We start from the raw sequence: 22373 nt of genomic DNA, 5'->3' as shown, positions 1-22373 counted from the left end.
ATTTGCATTAAAGTTGATGTACTTTAAATGGGAACCAATTCAGTAGTTTGTGTATTTTAAGATAGTAGAAATAATTTATCGCGCTGGGGGCTTAAGTTTCGAAGGTAGCAGCGTTGATTAAATTATTTCGGTGCTGTTTGTCTTAATCGGTTTTTGCTGAACGAGGAACAACTGCCTGCTAGTGAAGGTAACTTGATTATATACTTCTTAGACTATCTTACTAGGATTATTGATTATAAATTGATTACATTTTCTCGTGTTAAACAAAAAAAAAGAAACGTGTTTGACGGAAACACGGAAGTCAACATTAACATTTTTTTCTGAAGTCAAGTTTAGGTTCTCTCATGTAGATGGAACACGGAAGCCTATACAGGCGCAGCTTTGAAATTAACGCGTATAGAAAATTTTGGCAACGTGGGAAAGACCGCTTATTTATTTGAACAGACGTCAAAGTCTCAAAGCAATGTCAAGCTAAATTGGTGAAAACTATTTCGAAACTTGATTGAAGTTGAAACGATTTTCAGTTCGTAGTAACAATTTTTATCTTTTCAAGATTGGGCATCATAGTTTTCTTTCTTTTGAATATCGTAGTTTTCAATTTTTCCGTTACCTTTTTCGTAAGTAGGCCTACATTTATTTACAGTTTCTTTTTATGAGTTTCGTCTTTTTAGTTTTAACGCATTTTTAATTGTCCCACTTAATAAGGAACTTCCATTTAGTTACGCTGTTCCTTCTGAAACGAAGCAACTTATTAATATAATTGAAAATTAGTTCTTGCTGAGTACATTTGTGCATTTGAATTTTAAAAGATTTTTTTGTAACCTATTTTACAAAATTTTTAAAGATGTCATTCACATTTGGTATAAAACCTGTCCTGTCATCACATATCTTTTAGTAATATTTTCTAATTATTATTTTTGTTCACATTATGATTATGGTTTTATGCCTGGAGCTGAATTGCCATGTAGACGGACGCCCAATCTCTATTTTAATGAATTTAGTAAACCGAGTGCAAACTATTCGTACTGCGAACGTACCTGCAGAATCAGGTTTTCTGACAAAGAGGATTGATGACCTTTCGTCTCCATGTCTGGCCAAAGGCTTATATTTTTAAATGACAGGTTCTCTAGAGATCAAATTATTATGTCCTTTTTTAGACCCTCCTTCTCAGTACCTTAACAGTGATGCTTCAAGGCACTTCTTGACTCGGTAGCAAAGCAGTCAGACTAGCCAGTCTACCGTTGCTTGGAGCCAAAGCAAAACCCCCTTTAAAATTCTCCTACTCGCCAACGCATCGATTTCTCGTTGATTTCTGTTTCTTGGTAAGTTGATCCTTTTTCCGGGTCTAACCCGTGTTATTTTTTAGTTCGTCGATAAAATTATTAATTCCTGGATATGGTTTGAAATACTTGTATTGTTAACGTCATTGACAACCGAAACAAAGGGTCTTCAGACAGTATTTATTGGTTTAATGTATTTCTGCAGAAAATCTTGGTTCGTGCTCAATTTAAAAATCTTTTACACTGATAGATTATTCTATCTTAAATTTTTTTTTCATTCAATTTTTTTCGTACTTGAGTGTAGTTAAGCTCGACATGAAATGTGCTATGAACTAATTATATCTCATTTGCTGTTTTAGTATGATGCCATTTAAAAAGGGGCTATGCCTGCTTGCAGCAGTTTTGTTTATCGTGAAGGGAGAAGGAAAAGTTCTGCCCGATATTCGACTTCCAAAATCAATTGTGCCAGAACATTATTTCGTCGGAATAGTCCCTGACATTCATCAAAATAACAATGCCATTGAGGGTTTTGTTCACTTGGATTTTTTCGTTCAAACACCTACTGATCGCATAGTCATGCACGCCGTAAATTTGACATTGAACGAGGATAGTGTCTCAGTTAATCTCCTTCCATCTAAAAATATGGAAATGATGCGGGAAAATGATGTCAGTAAAACCAGTTCAAGCGGACTAAGTGAAAAGTTAAAAATGTTGAAAGTCCTCCGTCCGATCTCTTATGATGCCGACAAAGAATTTGCTATAATCCACTTAGGATCAAAGTTGGAGGAAAACCAACGATATCGCGTCAGTTTCAACTATTCTGGGTAATTGGTCATACCCGTGAATGTGGAAAGCTGTGTGAAATTAACTTTTCATTTTGAATACAGAATGTTGGCGAGAAATTTGAAAGGCTTTTACGGTTCCGAATATTTGGATAAGAAAAGCGAAACGAAAAGGTATGGCTTCTTATTTAATGATATTTTATGTAAAAATCTCATAAAACCACTTGATATCTTCAGATGGTTGGGTGTCACGCAATTTGAGCCCACTTCAGCTCGGCTTGCCTTTCCCTGCCTTGACGAACCAGCCATGAAAGCCACTTTCACCATTTCCATCGGACGCAGATCCAACTACACCTCGCTATCTAACATGCCACTCGTCAAAACCGAACCCATGTAAGAACTAGCAACTGAAGTAGATATGCTTAGTTGATTATTACCTTTATTACGGTACTATTCTCGTGGCTTATAATCAGGGTGTAGTAGTTTTGCGATCCACTTTCGTTCTACCAATCATAATTTCAAAATCAGAGACTATACATTTTCCTTTCTTTTTAATTAGTTTCAAGTCAATAACTAATGTAAAAAAAGGAAACTTGTGTAGAAAAATATTTATTTTAAATTTCATAAATTTTTGCTTGTTGTAGAAATGATAATTTGTTGATCATAGCCTTTATTAATCGATGTCCGTTGCCTGTTTTCGCTTCTGTCGATTGATTTTCTAAAATCCATCTATTTCGAAACAGGCCCAACAAAGAAGGATGGTTCTGGGATTTGTATGAAAAATCCGTGCCCATGTCGACTTACCTCGTTGCGTGCTTGGTATCAGAATTCGCTTTTCGTACGGCGAGGCCAGTCATTCGTCAGGTTGATGGTAATGATCAATCTATGCATAATGTAACGGAAGTACGCATATGGGCACGATCCGAAGCGATAGAACAGGCGGATAGGGCTGTACAAGTGACATCGGACATGCTTGAATTTTTGGAACAATATTTTCAAGTTCCGTTCCCACTTCCAAAAGTGGATCTCGTGGGATTGCCAGATTTTTCTTCCGGGGCTATGGAAAACTGGGGCCTCATCACCTACAGGTTTAGTTGGTTAAAATCAAATTGTACTCAGTTTCAACAGCTTTATTGATTTTTAGGGAAACTACTCTTCTAGTGAATCCAAAATCAGCAGCCGTCCGCGATGAAATGAACGTCGAACGTGTTATCGCTCACGAATTAGCTCACCAATGGTGAGTACTACATTTACTATATTGGTTTTTCTTACACAGATTTGTAACGGATTTTTTCTCAGGTTTGGAAACCTTGTTACAATGGCTTGGTGGAACGATTTATGGTAGGAAAATCATACAAAAATGTCTAGATTAACTAATAAAACTAAAAAAAATGTTTATGCAGGCTTAACGAGGGTTTCGCCACTTACGTTCAGCGCTTGGTACTCGATAACGTAAGGAGTCTTGATTAAGAGTTGATAATTTCTAAGTAATAAATTCTTTTGTATGTGTGTGTATATTTAAAACAGGTTTCGCCAAAGTACCAATACGGTAGCTTGCAGGCTTTGGATTTCCTATCTGTGATGGATGCGGACGGACTGGAATCTTCTCATGCTATTTCAGTAGACGTTGCCGTAAGTATCCGCTTTTTAAAACCAAGAAATGTTATGTGGGTTAGTCACGTTTCTATTTTTACATAATAGCACCCAACGCAAATTACTGAAATCTTTGATGCCATTTCTTACACTAAAGGTAAGTTACTTAATCTTTTCATAGGTATTTTCACTAATAATTGAATGTGAAATCCTAGGTGCTGCGATTATCCGGATGATGAATGACTTTCTTGGGGAGGCAACGTTTCGCGAAGGAGTAAAGAACTACCTCAACGAAAAGTATGATTTAGAGTTGGAATAATGTCAATAAGAATAATGTCAACTAATTCACGGTACTTAATTCTAGAAAATATCAAAACGCTCGGCAAGACGAACTTTGGCAATTCTTAAGTGAACAAGCACATCGGGACTCTGTTCTTCCGCTCAGTCTTGACATTAAGACTATTATGGATACATGGACGTTACAAATGGGTTTCCCGCTTGTAACCGTCCAGCGAAATTACACTGATGGTAACGCTTACATCCAACAAGTAAGATGGAAACTATTGTTGATTTATCACAAATTCTTACCAACCAACCGTTAAATGCGCAGAAACGTTTTCTTCGTGGAGTTAAGCCAGCTATTGCGAAAGAAAATAAATCATCGTCTTTAACGAATTTCGTCGAAGAAAAAAATTCTCGTCTACCCAACTATCGTTGGTGGGTACCAGTTTCCTTTACGGATTCAGTCGCTCAGAACTTCAGCCAAAGTAACACTCGGCCAGCTATTTGGCTAACTCCAAATGAACTCTCTGCAACCAAGTTCATTGGCAAAAATGAAGATTCTTGGGTTATAGCCAACATTCTGGCCACCGGTTACTACCGAGTTAATTATGACGAGAGAAACTGGAAACTACTTGGCCTGCAGCTAAAAACTGATCACCAAGTTATCCATCCCATTAACCGAGCCTATCTCATCGATGATTCATTTGCTTTGGCTGCTGCCGAAATTTTACCTTACACCACGGCTTTTAGCCTCATTGAATATCTTCCTGATGAAAATCACCATGTTCCTTGGTCTAGCGCGCTGAGGGCTTTAAATTATATCGGTCGGATGTTTTCTTACACGAAAGATCATGGAAGATATAAGGTAATATTCTAATCTACAATATCTTTTAGTTCTTTCATTTTCGAACTCATCTATTTTTTATTGGCTTCCGCCAGGACTTTATGCGCTCACTAGTGGTCCCGGTATACACCCGCTTAGGAACCGAATTTCGGTCGGACGACAGTCCGCTCACCAAACTGTTTCGCATTTCTATGATTACGCAAGCTTGTAGTCAAGAATTTAGGCCATGCATTAGAAATGCTCAACTTCTTTTTGACGAGTGGATGGATAGCCCAGATCCCATACATACCAACAAGTATTTTTATTCACTCAGTTTCACAATGTTATTCATATAATCATATTGGTCCTGTGTTTTAATAAGAATTATCCCTGACCTTCGCTCTTCCACCTACTGTACGGCCATCAAGTACGGTGGCCAGCTGGAATGGGACTTTGCTTGGGCAATGAGTTTCAACATGACCTCTGCCCAGGATCGTGACGTGATATTGTCGGCGCTGGGTTGCAGTCGCGATCCTTGGATTCTTATTCGTTATTTGTCTTTTGTACTCGATCCAAAATCTGGAATTCGTAAGCAAGACGGACGACGTGTGATCAGCGCAGTGGCAAGTAATCCTGGTGGACGAAGAATTGCCTTCCAGTTTATGTTAAAACATTTCGAAGAAATGTTCTCATAGTAAGATCTTGACTTTTTCCTTGTTCCTAGCTTGATTGCTCTGTTTTTTCTTGTATACCCATTCTAATTTTAAAAAAATAGTTTTGGGAATCCAGTCCGTGTCCTCCAGATGCTTAGTAGCACAACTAGTAGTCTTAACACACAGGAAGAGCTCGTCAAGGTACGTTAATTTTTACTTCTATATTTATCTCTTTCTTCGCGACACGTGACTGAGCTGTCACGTTTTTTTGTTATTAGATACAAAATTTGATGGAGTCCAATGCCATGTTGCTCAAGAAGGCACAGACGTCTGCCAACAACATCCAATCCGTCGTAACCGCCAATATTAAGTGGATGGATGATAACTTTGAAAGCTTGAATCAATGGTTTACAAGTAAAGGCTTCTGATGAAAAAAAATTTCCTTAACTATGATTTTTCAAATTTTTGCAAAATGTTTCAAACAAATCTGTGCTGATTCAGAGACCCTTAACTGCATTTTATTCAATTGAAAAAATATTTTCTAATTTTATTTTTAAGATAAGTTTAGGGATAAATTTATCTTGCCAAGGATTACGTAAAACGGTATCTCTCTGTTCGAGATTCCTTGACAACGACAAAGTGAATAACCTGTTGATGCAAACATGTAACTTTAGGACCTTATACGTAAGATACCTGTTCGGGTCCAAAAGTTTTTAAAGTTCCCCTTTTTAGTTATTTTTAAGACAAAGGCAACTTCATGTGCATGAACTTGATAAAACTTCATGTGAATTCTTAACTTAATAAAATTGAAATTGTTTCAGTTGAAGGAAGGATTTTGGTGTCACTCGTAATGGAAAACACAAACAAAAAGTTGTGGACTTGTCTGTGGTGAAAGGTAATATATATTGGTTCACGTTCGACTTAGGTTTATTGCATTGTCATCGTGTGGAGGCTCAGCTTTTATGGCGCTTCGCCAAGCCGATCAATAAGTTTCAAGGTGAGATTGCAGTTCGTTTAAAAAAATTCACGAAATTTATTATTATTAAATAACAACTAAATGCTTTCGAATCCCAATTTAATTATATTTTTAAATTATTCGCATATCATGAAACTTTTTAATTTTTCGCATACACCGGCAAGTAAGATGGTGTGGAAAGATGATCACACATCGTCGCAATATGCAAAAATTGTTGAGCGTATACGTGACGATTTAACGTCAGTTGTCGTGAACTTAGTGACCGCAGATAGGAGGAGTCCATAAAAGTCCATAAAGGGAGAGATTAAAGAATTTTGAAAGTCAGTCACGTCCGTACCTTATCATCCTGAATGAGAAAACTAATAAAATTTTGATTTCTATCTAAGGAAGTAAATTGTGAAATTCTCCAGAAAACGTCAACAGTTGCCGAGCACAGAAAAGCTTAAATGTGATTTTACTCGCAGGTAAGAGTTAATGCAGTAAGGGTGCAAAATATAGTTTAAATAAGTGCAATCGCTGTACAAGCCGCGTGCGCCGAGTTATCTTGTCGTTTTTGTTTTCCGTTAGCTTTGACGTATAGCGATTTTTATTTATTCGCCCGGCAACGCTTTATCACAACTTCTGTTCTGTGACAGAAATTTTAATTTACAGCGATTAATTTACAGCATCTAGATTCTATCCGATTCTATTCTCACGCCGAAAAAAAAAAAAATGGGCCAACGAATACATCCGGATCGATTGGCTTGTAGGGTTGTCCACGTGCTTGATACATGCTTGCTCGACAGCCAAAAAGTTCATTAGGTATATCTGAAGGTTACTACTCGTTGATCTCCTTATGTGTGCGCACTTTAATTCGATTTCGACGTAGATCCAAAAATTATTTTGAATATGTCACCCTCGTAGGTGATATACTCTACGAGACAAGTTTTTTAAAGGTTTCTTTTAGCTGCTTGGTTTTCTTCTGTTTGTAGTTAATTTCCTATGCATTCGGTAGTTTTAATTTGGTTTCTTTATATCTGTGTAACGTCTGCCTAAAGTGGGTTGGAAATTTAGAATGTTGGGAAATGACATTCGTCCTTGACGAAGACGATTCATCACTAACGTACTGTACCGACCCGGCTTTGATGTCATGATCTGGCGCGCCATGTCGGTGGGCAATCTCGATCTAAGAATAATTCCCGGCTTGTCTGCAATCCCGACGGGTTACCAACTAGTTTATGTTTTTGCGCTACTGGGGATGTTTTATTTCCTTTCAAAAGTTTATTTTCTATATGCAAATTGTTTGAGTGGTATTGAAAAGAAGGGGATTCAAATGTCCTCCAAAGTCCCCAAATTCCATATTTGAATTCTGACTCGATTGTCTTGGTTGAACACGTGCTTGGTGCATGATCAATATAAAAGCAGTAAAGACCTTCAGGGAAGGATGTATGAGAAGGTTGCGGTAGTTCCAATAAGTATTGTCGCCTTAACAACAGCAACAATAGACATTAACTGTTCAAATACAGATGACCCTGATTATAAGCGTAAAATTGCCTTAAGTAGAAAAGTAGATTGGTCAGTTGTATGGTTTCATCTAACGTTTCACGTTTGTTGGGTTTCTCTTCATTATCTCTTTTAGAAATTAGCATTGCTCTAATGACTATTTAACTTCTTTGATTGAAAACAAACCTAGAACGAGTCGTAAAACGATGCTCGTGGATGCGCCTTTGTTTGTGATGCCGATTCCTCGTCCACCAACTCGTGGTTTTTTTAACGGCAGTGCCTGTTTGGTGAGCTGGCCCGGCTGGCCATCATCATGCAATCTCGATCTAAGAATAATTCCAGGCTTGTTCTAGAAACCAGAGAAACCACGCAGACACCATCTAAAAGGGGAGTAATTCGTTATTCAGCGCGGAAGAAAACAAAATGATAAAGTTGGCGGGAAGGCTTGTCCAATAATAATCTAGAGCAATCGCTGCGTCGGGCTGACACGGGATCTCGGTTGAGGGTGGTAGAGTGCGCGCAAAATTCTTAAGCGTGGTTTCACATATCTTAGTGTTTACATTGAACACACGTGCCTTGGATTTGGCAACTCGGTATTTATAAAAATTTATAATTCATGCCGAGTATCCGTAATTGAACTGTGATTTTTTTATCTATTCAGGAAAATGGAACGGATCCGCATCCGCCAATGATGTTCGAAAGATCGTTGACCGTTAAGGGCTCTGGTTGGCGTCCGGAGGGGAATCACCCGTTGTGTAAGAATCAATGGAAATTTTCAAATTACTAATAATGGCAACAGTTAGGGTGGATATCCAGCTGCCTAGTGAAAATGCACAATAGGATCGCATAACTTAAAAAAACAACATTTTGAAGACAATTTTTTTTTCGTGACGTTTCAAGTTGTTCTACAAAGTGCGTAGTTGGGAGTGTCAATTGTTTTCTCGAGTTCAAAGACTTTCTTGTGGAGTGGGGCTGCAGGGGCCGTGTAACAGGGTACAATGCAGTGCGCAAACTCGGGCGAACATTTCCAGAACAAAGTCATAAAGGAGGGCGCCGCAGACTACTGAGTTCAGATCGAAATAAAGCGGCGACGTGGCCAGAGGGAAGAGTTGCTTACAGCTTTCTGTTTCGTTTTCCGGATTATTCGCCTTTTCCCCACTCTCAAGGTGACCTGGCAACGTCTACTGTGTGCACCATACCCCGGCCAGCCTTTCTCTTCGTATTTTTCCAGTCACGCACTCTCTTCGTGTACTGTAGTCCCCCAAAAACCGTCCAGCATTAGAACGGGCCTGCTCTCCTTGTGTTGTGCAGCTCCGCCAAGGTCGGAAGTCGGTCAAACGGTCACATGTGCTGTCTTTTTCTTTCATCTGCTTGTCATTCGCTGCAAAAATCAAGTAAGCTTGCATGTCAAATTTCAACTTTTAAAATAGTCTGATGAATCTGGGTCAAAATCTTGAATGTAAACTTCAGATATCAAATTTTCGTAACCCAATGTTTACGGTAGTTTATAGTTTCTGGGTACAGTATCTTATCGATTCGTGGTTGGTGTGAATTTGGCCATTTTCTTGTTATTGGCCAAGGATTATTTTTTATATCAAAATAATTCGACAGCCAATAATTCCAGATGTATTTCTTGGTATAGAAAGTTGGACTCTACGTTCACGTGATGTCTTTCTCTAGAAAATGTTGAACCAATGCTGTTTTATACGGTTTGTTTTTAGGAACACACCGAATATGGTGCCTTGTACAACTTTCAATAGAAGCATTTACATAGAACCTAAGGAGAGTTCGCTGCCCTGTATCTAGAACCGCTTAAATAGGCGCAAGGCCTCGTAGTCATAGGAGCGGGTCAATGCCCAATCCCTCGGGAAAAGATTAGAAAAAGTTACACTCGTCCATACTTTTTCTTAAGTGAGTGTTTTTTAGTAATAGTGTCTTAGAAATCTGAAAACAAACTGTTTTCTAATTTTTTGATCTTCATTTGATCAGCTTTGACCCAAATCAAATTCTGTCTAGGATTAGTTGGTATCAATTTCCCAGCGGCCCGATCAATAATAACAATAGCCCAGAAATAATAATAACAAACAATTTCCTGGATGTCTGGGAACCTAGTGGTGCATAATGTCACTATTGACAGGAAGTCTATAGTGCAAATGGTTTCCAGGAATAGATGGTTGGCGAATGCCGATAGCGGCCGCACTTTTATCGTCCAGAGGCCTTTTACTGGGAATATACCTTGTGGACTGTGACCGTCTATTTTCCAAGGTCATTGTGTCCGTATATATTATTGCTGAATGAGCGGTTTTCTGTCCCAGAGGTTTACCTGTTACAGCTTTGTTTACAATTCTGAGTCAAAAGTATGCCAGTCGGTTATCGGTAGACTCACGCAATCTACCGCCCAGAGGCAATGTTTTTCCCTTCAAATTTTTGCCCGCGAATTTCCCAATGATTCATCGCACTGTTCCTTCCTGAATACAGGTTTTATTAATCGCACGATCCACCTATTAAATATTCCAGCATAACAATTACTTTCGTCTTTTGCATAACAATAATCAATAGCTTCGAGCCATTCCGCATAAGGTGTTTATGTTTTCATTTCTTCTAGAACAATTGTCTTATTTTTTTCAAGTAAAAAGTGGAATACGTGTGGCGAAATTCGAAACGGGCTCCAACTCGTTTAACAGGGCATTGTAGACTCTCCTTGGTGGTGTCCTTAGTCTTCGTACTTCATAAGACCTTGTTATTTTTTTAAACTATTGCCAACGGGCAAAACGCAAGCACGTACATTGTATCTAACTGACATTTTTTAAATTTTTCTTGTGTTCTCGAAATTATTCAGGTAGTGACAGTTGCGGAAAGAAGTCGGTTCGTGTGATCTGTCTGAACAAGGGATCCTAGTCAGCTTTCTCTTCCGAGGATCGTGCTCTGTGTTTGAATGGAGTAAAGACCAACACCAATGAGTTTGAGTGATCATGAATCTGGAGACGCTTTCCTCGCCCGGAGGAGATAGAGGAGCCGCCTGCTCGCTAAGTTCACTGTTGGCTCTAGGTTGTCGCTCAAGAGCTGAGGCTGCTCACTCGTTTGCCAAAAAACTCCACACTAAATTGTGGTCATTGAGTCCGTCACAGTCGCCAACGGATGCCGAACTGTCATCTGCTAATCAGTATCGTGAAAGGAAAGACGACTACAGCTCCTGGACCGTTGAAGCTCGCTTTGATTTGAACAGCAAACGGGTGGACTCTGTTGTCACCACCGTACCCCTGATCACGCCGAATCGCCAAATCCACAATTTGTCCTGCGTCGTCTACCAGCCGCCAGATTATCAATTCAATAAATTTTCCGCAGATTCTTCACCCGACGAACTGGCAAGTATGGGTTCCCAAACTAATTTCAACAGCCGCAGTGCCCTGGAAGGAAGCTGGATGAATTTTCAGAAAGGTCATGAGGTACCTTCGAGTAGGACCCACGATCAGGAATCGGAAACGAGCAGTACGACTACGAACAACACAATGTCCGATAGCGACCAATATTTCGATTTTGGCATTGAAACGCCTGTTGACTTGGACAGCGCTGGAGAAGAGACGGTGAGTCATGAGCTGCCAATCGTCATTAACTGTGAAGACGGCCTTCCAGTCCGACAGATAGACGGCATGGAGTCTGGGTTCATTTACGGCAGTCCCATTCTCAACGGAGAAGACGATTCCGATCAACTAGAAGACCGGGAGGAGGAGCCATCATTCTACGAGAGTCTATCTCAGTCACCTGCATCCGCTACTTTTGCTCACAAATCGAATCTTGACAGATTTCATTTTGGCCACCCCATTGCCCATGTATGTGAACCCGCTCTGGATCTTTCGAGCAACGTGAATACTACCGATATGGAAGTATCAGGCCACAGTGGGGGTGTCCAAGTGGAGGAGGAGACGCCGCCTAGCAACACTATCGACGATTGCACGCAGGCGCAATGGGAACTCGTCGAAACGTCACCGCACGAAAAGGTGGCGCGTGCAGACCTTGGCTTTGAAGGAGATCTAGAGGACGTTGAGAGCAATGATTTCTCAACTGGCGACATGGCTTTAAGTGAACCGTTGCAAAGCGAGATCACTCATTCCTCACCACCGGCATCACCCGGTTCGTTCGTTTCAACTCTGGGCCAAGTTCCACCGGATTCCCCTCCACCAGACGCAAGGGAGGATGCTTGCAGGTTTCAGGCAGCCGATGTGTTGGCCGATTTGTTGAAATTAAAACTGGACATGGTTCGACTCGATCCCATTATCTCTGATCAACTGTTTAATAATGTAAGTGCCGACGAAAATGATACCGTGCATCGCGCCAATAACCTTTCACTTGAACTCGAAAAGAATTCGGACGATCGATATGTTGTCGATGACGACAATGTCGTTGCCAAGGCAGCGGCACTCCTGACGTGCGTTATTGATTCAGATCCCAAAGCTGAGGCTGACGATGAATCGAATCTGACCTCCAGCAGTTCCGAGGTTACATCGACTAAAGAATCAACTCCGTCGAAAGAAGAGAACGAAGAGCAAACCGACGACGAAGTTGACAGCAAATTGTATCGATCTCGAGTCAAGCGCAGTACTTCACTTAAAACATGCAAGACGCCACCAGGTACGCCAGGTCGTAAAAAGATTGTCCGATTCGCCGATGCCTTGGGACTTGATCTTGCCTTGGTCCGAACTTTTCTGGACGAGGTTCCTAACGTACCCCAATCCGCATTCAGCGACTTGACCGATGCTCCTAGCCAAGGAGAATCCTGCCCGATCCGCACAAACCAGGCCCAACCGGGATCCTACATCCGCATTACCCGACGAGATCCAAGCACCAACAGCTCCGTCACCACTTTTGTCAGCAGTCCACGGATCTTGGTGGCCAATTTCACACAGCCGGGTAACATGCCCGATTTCTTGGAGAGAGTTAAACGGCAGAAGATATCCTTGGAAACGGCCAGCATGATTGACGACAGCCGATTGCGCGGCGTTGTCCGCGTTCTCAATGTAGACTTCCATAAATCTGTACTGGTTCGCTTTACCGTCGATGAATGGCGCACTCAATCTGACCAGCTAGCTACATACGTGCCCAACAGTTGCGATGGACTGTCGGACCGTTTTACTTTCAACTTGGCAGGTGCCCAATCGATGCAGCCGGGACAAAGACTCATCTTCGCCATTTGTTATCGTGTTGCCGGCCAGGAAATTTGGGATAGCAATCAAGGACGAAATTACGTGTTCCAGTGTATTTCCAATTCGAACTATCTTCCCTCCATCGCCCTGAATAATCCTACTGTATCTGATGCGTTCTTGCCCTATATGTAAAAAAAAAAAATAATAATAATAATGTTTAACATGAAAGTAATATCATGTTATAACATTATTCGTTAAGGGTTTATCTCCCACATCCAAACTTGACATGATTCGACCTCTATTGACTAGTGTTGCTGTTAATGGTTGTTGAGTAGCATTTACACACTTAAACTTCGAACAGTTTTATGAAAAATGAGATGGGCATGCCGATTTCCCTACTGATGCAAAAATGATATAGAATCGATGACAAACGACATTTGATATTGTACAAATACTTCGTAGTTCACAAATACTAGCCGGAAAGCGATATATATGAAATTTTAAATAGATATATTAATAGAAAATGTTTCAAATAAAATAATAACCTTGCTGACCGTTACTGGAGTACGATTATTTAACAGCCATTTTTTTGTGGCGATAGTAATTGTCATCCCAATTCACCCGTTTATCGAAGAGTGCTATAACAACTGACAATGCGCAAAATAATATTTTGATTTGTTTCAAACACCCGGAGAAAGCTTATGAAAACGTTTTTCTATTTTGTTGTGATAGCGGACGTTTTAATCCGTCAGGATAGATCGTATATGTTGACTTGCCATTATTCGGAAAGCGGTAAATAACACAATAAAACTTTATATTATAGAAAGATTATTCTAGCTTTTGGGCAAAGGCTCGGGCAAAGGTGCACGTGCAGCTGTTTCAGCCGTCAATGTTTTATGTTAATTGAATTTCGCCTTTTACGTACGTATGTCCGTATGTTTTTTTTCAGGTTTCATTGTGGAACTTTCAGGAATTGTTTTGATTGTCAATAATCGGTCGATCTAAGAAGAGGAGGATGTTATTGTTGTACGAAGAGGTTACCATTTATTGGTAGGAGTCAAAATAGTTTGATTACCGAGACAAGAGTTGGAAAACTTAATGACATATCGATGCCGTCCGAACAGATTGAGTTGACATCTTCGCGTCAGACACCCACAAGGAACGGCGGATATTTTTTTCTGATTCATCGTCATCACCTACTAATTATTTGATGTCATTTCTCGAGCAACTGACGACTTCCGTTTCTTAATGTAACATATTCCTTGTCGTTCTTCTAATGTAAATGGTAATGGAAGATAAATAAGGTTGTGAATGAAAATCAAAGTAACTGTTACCTAACTACCAACTCGTTTCTTTAACTCGGTGATGTACATTTAAATAATTATAAATACACGGATTCGTTGAACATAACCAAATTATAAAGTCGGTAATGACCTACTCAATGAGGATTTCAGTTTTAATCTCAAGAATGATTAATTAGCCCAAAGGGTTAAAAAAAAGATTATTTTCAGTGATGCAATTTCATAGAGAATGAATTTTTAAAATTTTGACATTTAGTTCTTTAACATGAATTAATTGCGTAAAGTGAGAGCACAATTTTATTTACTTTTAAAAAAAATTTTGTTATCAATACTTTGGTACTTCTGTTGACAGTTGTATGCTTTTTGTATTTCGCTACATTTTTTAAGTTGAAAAAACTATCGCTAGGTGGTGTTATTTACATTTAGTATTGACGCTTGACAGTACGATTCACCGTGCTCGTTGAGCTGCAGTCGACAAAGATTCTTTTCAACAGGTACTGTATTGTTTACGTTTGAATGAAATTGCTTCTTCTTATGGCCTTATTAGTTTTTAAAAACCTTTACCGAGTGTTCTTCAAAGACCGAGAAGTTCCTTCAAAATATAAAACGCAAATTTAAAAATTCGAAAGCAAGAAAGGTGTCTGCGTAAAGAATTTCCCATTAAAAGAATCTAACAACAATCATGGCCTATTTTGACATAAACTAAGAAGTAATTTACAAATTGGGGTACTCAAATTGGTTTAAACCAGGTTTAAACTGAATTAGTTTATCATGCACACAAAGCGATCATTAATCTTTGATTGGATCTTTGATTTTCGAATCTAATGATATGGCAACTTTTCTAATACAGGCATAAACAAAAATTTTGTTTGACCAGAAAATATCCACTTTACTTTTATAATGGAGAATGATGACAATCTATCAAAGCAGGTAAATAATATTCCTTGATTTATGTGTTGTTGATTTAATAAGTTTACACATTAAAAACCTCTTGTACTTAGATGGATGAAATTGAAGCCCTCTCAGCGATTTATCCAGATGAATGGAAAACAGAAGATGAAGCATTCAGAACATTCAGTGCAACTATTACTGAAAGTGGGAGAGTTGCAACACTACTAATTACCCTACCAGCAGGTAGTATTTCTATAAATTTCATTATAAACATAGCAACAACAAAAAATTAATTAATCCAGAGTATCCAGCCACATCTCCTCCATTCTACCTTCTGACAGCACCATGGATGAAAGAAAAGGATAGAGATGAAATCTATAATCAACTAGAACAGATATATCTGTAATTTTTTCTGAGATATATTCAAAATGACATTTTTTTTTTAATTTTTTAATTTTTCTTCTAGAGAAAACGCTGGAGAAAGTATTCTCCACCTTTGGATAGAAAAATTTCGAGAATATTTACAACATCAGGATTCAAATGTTGAAAAAGATGTTCATGATGAGACAGTACCGCCTATTGCAGAAGAAATTCCCAACAAGTTTAAATCTTTAGATCTTGAGGATTCAAAAGCAGAATGCCCATCCATAATCAGTGCCGACCCTTTTACAGAAAGGAAAAGTACCTTCCAAGGCCATGCTGCAACTGTCACTAACACCAGCCAAGTCAAGTAAAATTACAGAATCATTGTTATTAGTTGTTGTTTCAATCGACTTATTTCATGATTGAACCCGGCAGGCTGGTTTTAGCCAAACTGTACGAAAACCGCAAGATTGCTCAAGCTACCCACAATATCTATGCCTACAGAATGTACAATGAACAGACTAAAATGTGGATTCAAGACTGTGATGACGATGGCGAAACTCATGCTGGAGGACGTTTAATGCATTTACTTCAGGTATTATACATCAGTGGAATTATAATAATGGTTTAATTAAGCTCAATCGAGAAAGGTTAATGATTTTGTAAACAGTTTAATTATGTCTATTGGTCTAACAATAATTTGTAAGGTTGTAGGTTGCGTGCTTATTTTCTAATTGGGGCTAAAACAACGTGAGTTGCCGGTGTACTTAGGCTTAAAGTAGCTATCACGTTGGTTTTGAAAATGTGTTGACATGCAGGAAAATTTCAATTTTACGTCAGTATAAAAAGACGGCGTTCTTGCTTCATATATAGATTTACCTTTCCCAAGCAAGGGCTAAGTAAGATTACTCTTTGCTTCCCGCTCTACCATTATTTCTCCGGTAAGGCCAATCAAACTACTCAACGTCGACATATGCCTATGGGGCTTATACAATGTCAGGCTATCAGTTGACAAACGCAAGGACACAATATTGGAAAGAATGGGGCGGGATTTGCTGTGCGGTAGTGCTCTAATTAGAAACCTGTCAGTTTTACAGAGGTGTAAGGATACACTATACAACAATGTTCAATATGTCGATGTCCCGAAGGTAGTTTCTTTTTTCGATACGTGACGTAAATAGTCGGTCGTCTTGGCAACGTCTCGGATTTCATTTAACCTGTTCGATTGTTCTCCCAATTCGATGCCTGTCTGGAAATAACCAACGATTTATGTTTCCTCTTGTTCCTGGTCTCGCCCTTGCAGATTTTAGACGTGAAAAACGTGATTGTTGTCGTTTCCCGGTGGTTTGGAGGCATTCTTCTCGGTGGCGACCGTTTCAAGCTCATCAACAACGCGGCGCGTGACGCTTTAGAAATGGGCACTTACATCGCTTCGGCCGGGAGTGACGACGTGACCAAGAAGAAAAGCAAGAAAAGGTAGAGACCAAATAACAAAACAAACACACAAAAAAGAAATGACACATACACACAGTTACACACTCCCTCTCTTGGGTGTACACATATCTTCATGTTTTCTTTTGTTTTCTCCCTACCGTGTCTTTCTCATTCCCAATCCTTTTCTTCTGCCTTTTTTGTTTATCTTTCTTTCGATTCCGTTGACTCGGTCCTCTCAGAGGTTGCCTTATGTCTTTTCTTTTTACTTTTTACTTTTTACTTTTGACCTACTCATTTATTGATTGGTTTATTGGACTTTGTGTTTTTCCCAGATAGAATTGATCGTGAGAAAAGGCTGGTTGCTGGTTGAAAACACGGGCATCGCAGCGTGAAAAAATACACACGGTAACAGAATTAATCATTTCCATTAGGCTTACATACTTACGTAACGAAACACAACGACAGAGTCGTTAAGCTCTTTTATTCATCTGGACGGATCGATTCTATTTGCCGGTTATGACAATGTCATTGCTGATCGATTCGCCTTTTCGCTTCGATAGGCTATAGGCTACGCTGAAACATTAGGAAATAGATGGAGAGAGAGCGGGAGCCGGTCGGGCAACGTGCGTAGGTGGTACGTGCGGATAGGAAAAGGAAAATCCCCTCAGAAGCTCTTCCTCTGTCCGTCATTGCGCTGCTTTTCTTTCTCTTCCTCCCCCCCCCCCCCCCTCTGTTGGGAGTCTTCTCCGTTCGTTGGATACAGTCCCGAAACTCCACCCCGTTTATACTCCAGATCCGTACTTCGCTCGATGGGTAGGGGCGTGGTACGCCCTCTACCCCCACCATGAGACGAGCTCGTGGGGGCATCCTTCTTCTTCTTTGCCGCGGTTTGGTTCCTGCGACCACCTTGCAAGTCAGTCTAGTCGATCCCGAGTCCCCGCGTTACCAACATCGATGCGGTGAATTTCCCCTTTTTTTTATTCGCCCGAAATCGAATTGAGAATTTTTTTCCAAAATTCATCGCCCTGACTGAAGTAGACATGAAAGCAGTGTTGCTCTATTGCTCTGTTTTCTTCTTTCTCCTCTTCTATCTCTTTGTTTCTGTTAGTCTTTCGTCTTCACCGGCGTGAAAAAGAAAGAAAAAAGAAAACTGACGGATGTCGTTTTCATCCTTTATGTTTGTTTGCTCACCTCCGGCTATCCCGAAGCGAACGGCCCACCACCCTGGTGCGCTGCTTCTGCTCTTCCCCTTCTTCTTCTTTGTTGACTCGATTTTAGTGTCGTATTAATAACTGGAGTGTGTGTGTGTGTGAGAGAGAGTTAAATACTCTGGGGCCCGTCAAATTCAGTGCGACATTGGCACGTGCCTTCTCCGTCACATTCTCTCCTTCCCCTATTTTGCGATGGTTTACGTCACTGGCAACCCCTGAGAGAGAAGGTATTTAAACTTTTGGCCGTTCTTTGTGTGTGTGTCTGTGTGTCATATCAGTGTGTATGTACAGTATCTTGCACGCTCGGATGAAGCAAACATGCTGAGCCAACTTTCTCTCCTTTCCTTGTTCAAACATCTTCAGGCTTCTTACGTTTGGTGAAAGAAAGAAAAATAAGAGGCCTCGCGAATTTTGGAAGCCGTAGATACACGCATTAAGGTATCGATCTTCTCCACGAGACCTTTATGAATATAACAAAACCGGAAAGAAAAAAAAATAAATTTGGATTCTCACTCCGCTTTTATTGCTATAGCGCATACGACCGAAAAAGCTTTCATCGCTTTAAAGATTAACCGGCTGCTTTTTACTTTATTGAATTTTCTCACTTTTTTTTTTTTCTTTTTTTTTTTTTTGAACGTTAGAACTTGATTAATATTGCGAGGGACCGTAGATCCATTGGTTAGGGAGTTTAGGTTGTCGCTGAATAAAAGCGCTGATGGGGGTCGGAAAGAACGGGCCCTTTTTTTTTTTACTGTGTAAATGGACACGAGAGAAATATGAGTCGGCGTCAAATAGTAAGGCGTGGCTCTCCGAGGGAGTCGACTGGGATGCTTCCGCGAGCGCACTCGTCGATGTTTGACAAAGAAGAAAGGACTTGAGGAGCGGCTGGGCTGGCGCTGCAGCTCCCGGGTAGTGCGCGGAGGGGCCTGTTGCTGGGAGATCATTGATCGACCGAAAATGAACAAAGCGCTGGATCCGCGTGATATATAAGCCGGCCGCTTCTTCCCTTTTGTTTATTTTATCTGATCCAGCATCCAGTCGACTCATGGATAACTCCATACATTTTTCCGCCTCTTTAAATGCCAAGTGCATACGTAATTTGCAGGTCACGTACAACAACAAGCTCTTGTCGTTAACGACTAAATTAGCGATGATTGACGCGCCTCTTGCGGTAATGACGTCCGAGAACTCCTTTTCGGATGGGTTCTGGGTTTACTCTCCGGCTCTTTTAAATGGTTCCTCTTTCGCAATAGGATCACCCTTGGCTGTGTGGGAATAGGTCCACATGCGTTTCATGATTTGCTGTTATTGTCGCCGCTTGGTATTTCATTTACTTCTCGGGACATATGTCACGTTCGTTTCTTGTTTCTCTCGTCTTTACGATGCACGACGCCCAGCATTACATATTGCAAGGAGGGGGGTCTGCTTACTGATGGGGGAGCTATTAAACGCCGACGACCACGAGTTTAGTTCTTTTTACACACACACACACACAACCACCACCAAGAGAGCTTATCGATTTAAAGCGTATGAGCGCCATCTTGTCTCTCTATTCTCTCTCTAGCTCTCTTTTGTTTGTGCGACGTCGTGTTCCGTTCGGGTATAGCGGCGGTCAGAGCTGCCGACCAACTTGGCACGTGCCGATCCCTCGGCGCACCAGCGCAGCAAGTCGGGCGGTCAATTTCCGTCATTTACACAACTTTTATCCCGACAAACTTCTGGTTCTGGACAAGAAAAGAAACGGCCGGGGTTTTTTCATTAGTCACTATTCAACTTGCTTTTTTTGAACCGCTGGGATCGTTCATTTTGTAAATGACGATCATCAGAGACGACCACGACCCCCTCTAACTGAAACACGTTAGTTCGGGGTAGTAAAAAAGTAAAAGAAACTCTTTGCCGTCCATTTTCCGAGAGACAGCCCGCTCTCTTTAGCCTTTCTTCTTCTGCCTCCGTGATCAAGAATCTCCACAGACATTTTGATTCCCGTTCGGCTCTGCCGATTTATCGATTGAAGCTTTTCGTGTACACCGGCGAGCCCACAAGGACGGAACTAATTTGAAATGTGGGATCTAGTCAGAAGCGAGTGGGGATTCCTTGTTCCCCCACAATGACGACAAGGGTTTGAAGCAATCTCGTGTAATAATAGTAGAATTGAAAATTCATAAAATGGGAAGATCGCCTTTGGATACCCTTGAGGCTTTCTCGATGGCGATGATAGAAAATGACGTTATGTACAACACAAAGCTGGCTTTCTTCCATGGAATAAATGAATAACATTGCGTTTCTGTGTAACTATTATGCGGCAGATTCGCACTTTGTCCTCGAAAATTGGCGAGCAGGTGACTGGATCCGTCTTCACTGGCGGAATAAGGAAGATGAAGGATCCATCACTGGAGCAGTTGGCCACCATCGACGACCGGGACGAGGGCGTCGACGTCTGTGATTTATCGCCAGAAATCAAGGGCATCGGAGCGACCATTTCGCCCAGCACCCGACGGCATCAGCTGATACCTGGACGTCAGTCGCCAAGATGGATAGGACGCCATTCTCCCATCGCCTCTGATGTATGTGAAACAATTCCCGAGGAGACTTCCGCTGGATCTGCCACAGCAGAGAATGACTCAGCCCAAAATCAAGCCCGCCAGCAGCAAATTGCCGCCACTCATCCGCCGCCCAGACGCCATAAGCTCCTCCCCATCCAGCATCTTTCCCTACACATTCGACAGGTAAGCCGAGCCAATCGAGATTTAGTTTCTTTCTTCTTACCTTCTGATATGAAAAAAAATGTGCAATCATTAAATCGTGAGGGATATCGGTAAAATTACGTACGTCCCCGGAGGAAATGACCATAACGGGAGAGAGTACATACAACATACGTATACACATTACTCGATAGTTTTGCAGAGGCTCTGCTGTTGGCATTGCGTGACTTGTATTGTCTAATTTGGAAATGCCTATGCGCACTCGAGAAAGCTCTGTGCCAATGGCGTGGCATATTTACACGGTTGTATTTTCCTATGCACAGAACCTTGATATTAAATCCTACTGCGTCGTTTCTCATATCATCAGATTTATGCCACGAGTGTACGGTCGACGAACTTTGAGCTATTTACACTTTATCACGAAAAGTCATCACAGATTAAACGCCCGGTTCTCCATCGTGAGTGATATCGGGAGGGGGGTTTAACCTATACCGGAGCCCTTTATAATATCGTGGGTCCACTTTCTTTGGGTCCTGGAAGCAGCACGTGGAACGAATATTCCATTCACACACACCAGCGTGAACTGCTGTTCTTTATTTTTTTGCTGGAAAGTAAAAATACCGGGGATGAGCTAGAAGAATCAAACACATAGAAAGGAGGGGGGCAGGTATATCTAAAAATAACTTATTTGTTTGTGAATCGAGTTTGTTTGTCGACAAGGCAGCGTGCAGCAGCGCATTTGACTTTCTCTTATCTTTTATTATGGGCCCCCCTCCTTTTGGTACGTTTTGGGTGGGTTTTTATTGCTCTAGTCGAATTGGTCGTCAGTTATTTTCCTCCTTAACCTCAGGTGGTGGAGACGATCAATTTGGCCGTTTGGCCGTTTTTTTTTCGTTTTGCAGCCAAGGATGCTGAACTGGCCGCTATCCAAATAGATGGACTGTCGCCCAATCTCCCGATTTGGAGATTCGGGCGTAAATAATGTTGGCCGTCATTTCCCCCCCTTGAAGGCATCGCGGCCATCTTGCAAAAATCACGCTATAGTCACCGGCTCGCGAACAACGCAGTACTAGCGGGAGAATCGAATTGGACGCTCGCGGCGTCCGACGACGCTAGTCTTACAAATGGCGGCCTTCCATTTCAGCCATTTGAAAAAATGTGGGGAATGAACAAAAAAACAAAACCCCGTCGTCCACGTGAGGAGGCCATTTCACCTTCTCTATAAATAATTTGCCTATTGCCGCAGTGGCACCCAATAACGTGGAGCGTGAGTCGACTCGGTCGGTAGAGAACTGGCGGTTTCCTGTTTTCAATGCTACACTTATTTGCCGATCCCCGTTCTTCTTCTTCTTTCGCCAAACTTGCGATTCTGTTGTGTGTTCAAGACTGAATTTTTCGGTTCGGGAATCAAACCAGTCTATTCTAGATGTGAACTGAGAAACATGGATGTGAAAGCTCG

At 41.0% G+C, this 22373-nt stretch overlaps 3 protein-coding genes across 10 annotated transcripts; all 3 read left to right on the top strand.

The window, feature by feature from the left end:
* Positions 1-112: 112 nt before the first annotated feature.
* On the top strand, positions 113-6239 carry LOC124210536 (aminopeptidase N-like). 2 transcript variants are annotated; one of them, XM_046608658.1, is made up of 18 exons: positions 113-617; positions 1158-1322; positions 1640-2104; positions 2168-2236; positions 2300-2455; positions 2806-3150; positions 3207-3299; positions 3362-3403; positions 3466-3514; positions 3590-3694; positions 3764-3812; positions 3871-3952; positions 4020-4203; positions 4266-4802; positions 4877-5076; positions 5143-5454; positions 5536-5614; positions 5692-6239. In XM_046608658.1, the coding sequence occupies exons 3-18, from the start codon at positions 1641-1643 to the stop codon at positions 5839-5841; spliced, it is 2916 nt and encodes a 971-aa protein (XP_046464614.1). In that variant the 5' UTR covers positions 113-617; positions 1158-1322; position 1640; the 3' UTR covers positions 5842-6239. The 2 variants fall into 2 exon arrangements, with proteins under 2 accessions (XP_046464614.1, XP_046464613.1); XM_046608657.1 differs by having other exon boundaries at positions 113-1121; positions 1183-1322.
* A 478-nt stretch (positions 6240-6717) lies between these two features.
* Positions 6718-14422, top strand: LOC124210539 (glycogen-binding subunit 76A-like). Of its 3 annotated transcripts, XM_046608671.1 has the most exons (4): positions 8106-8464; positions 8533-9265; positions 10711-12169; positions 12233-14422. In XM_046608671.1, the coding sequence occupies exons 3-4, from the start codon at positions 10844-10846 to the stop codon at positions 13202-13204; spliced, it is 2298 nt and encodes a 765-aa protein (XP_046464627.1). In that variant the 5' UTR covers positions 8106-8464; positions 8533-9265; positions 10711-10843; the 3' UTR covers positions 13205-14422. The 3 variants fall into 3 exon arrangements, with proteins under 3 accessions (XP_046464625.1, XP_046464626.1, XP_046464627.1); XM_046608669.1 differs by lacking the exon at positions 8106-8464 and adding an exon at positions 6718-6853 and having other exon boundaries at positions 10711-14422; XM_046608670.1 differs by having other exon boundaries at positions 7635-8464; positions 10711-14422.
* A 288-nt stretch (positions 14423-14710) lies between these two features.
* On the top strand, positions 14711-20656 carry LOC124210545 (protein IMPACT-A-like). Of its 5 annotated transcripts, none has more exons than XM_046608679.1 (9): positions 14711-14807; positions 15164-15243; positions 15315-15447; positions 15507-15606; positions 15671-15934; positions 16003-16162; positions 16871-17043; positions 17338-17406; positions 20519-20656. In XM_046608679.1, exons 2-8 carry the CDS (start codon positions 15214-15216, stop codon positions 17369-17371), a joined length of 894 nt encoding a protein of 297 aa, XP_046464635.1. In that variant the 5' UTR covers positions 14711-14807; positions 15164-15213; the 3' UTR covers positions 17372-17406; positions 20519-20656. The 5 variants fall into 5 exon arrangements, with proteins under 5 accessions (XP_046464635.1, XP_046464638.1, XP_046464639.1 ...); XM_046608682.1 differs by having other exon boundaries at positions 14712-14807; positions 17334-17406; positions 20519-20577; XM_046608681.1 differs by lacking the exon at positions 14711-14807 and adding an exon at positions 14818-14950.
* Positions 20657-22373: the final 1717 nt, after the last annotated feature.

This window comes from Daphnia pulex, chromosome 2 (genome assembly GCF_021134715.1).
Source record: "Daphnia pulex isolate KAP4 chromosome 2, ASM2113471v1".
Lineage (NCBI taxonomy): Eukaryota > Metazoa > Arthropoda > Branchiopoda > Diplostraca > Daphniidae > Daphnia > Daphnia pulex.
This window is presented reverse-complemented; position numbering and strand designations above follow the sequence as displayed.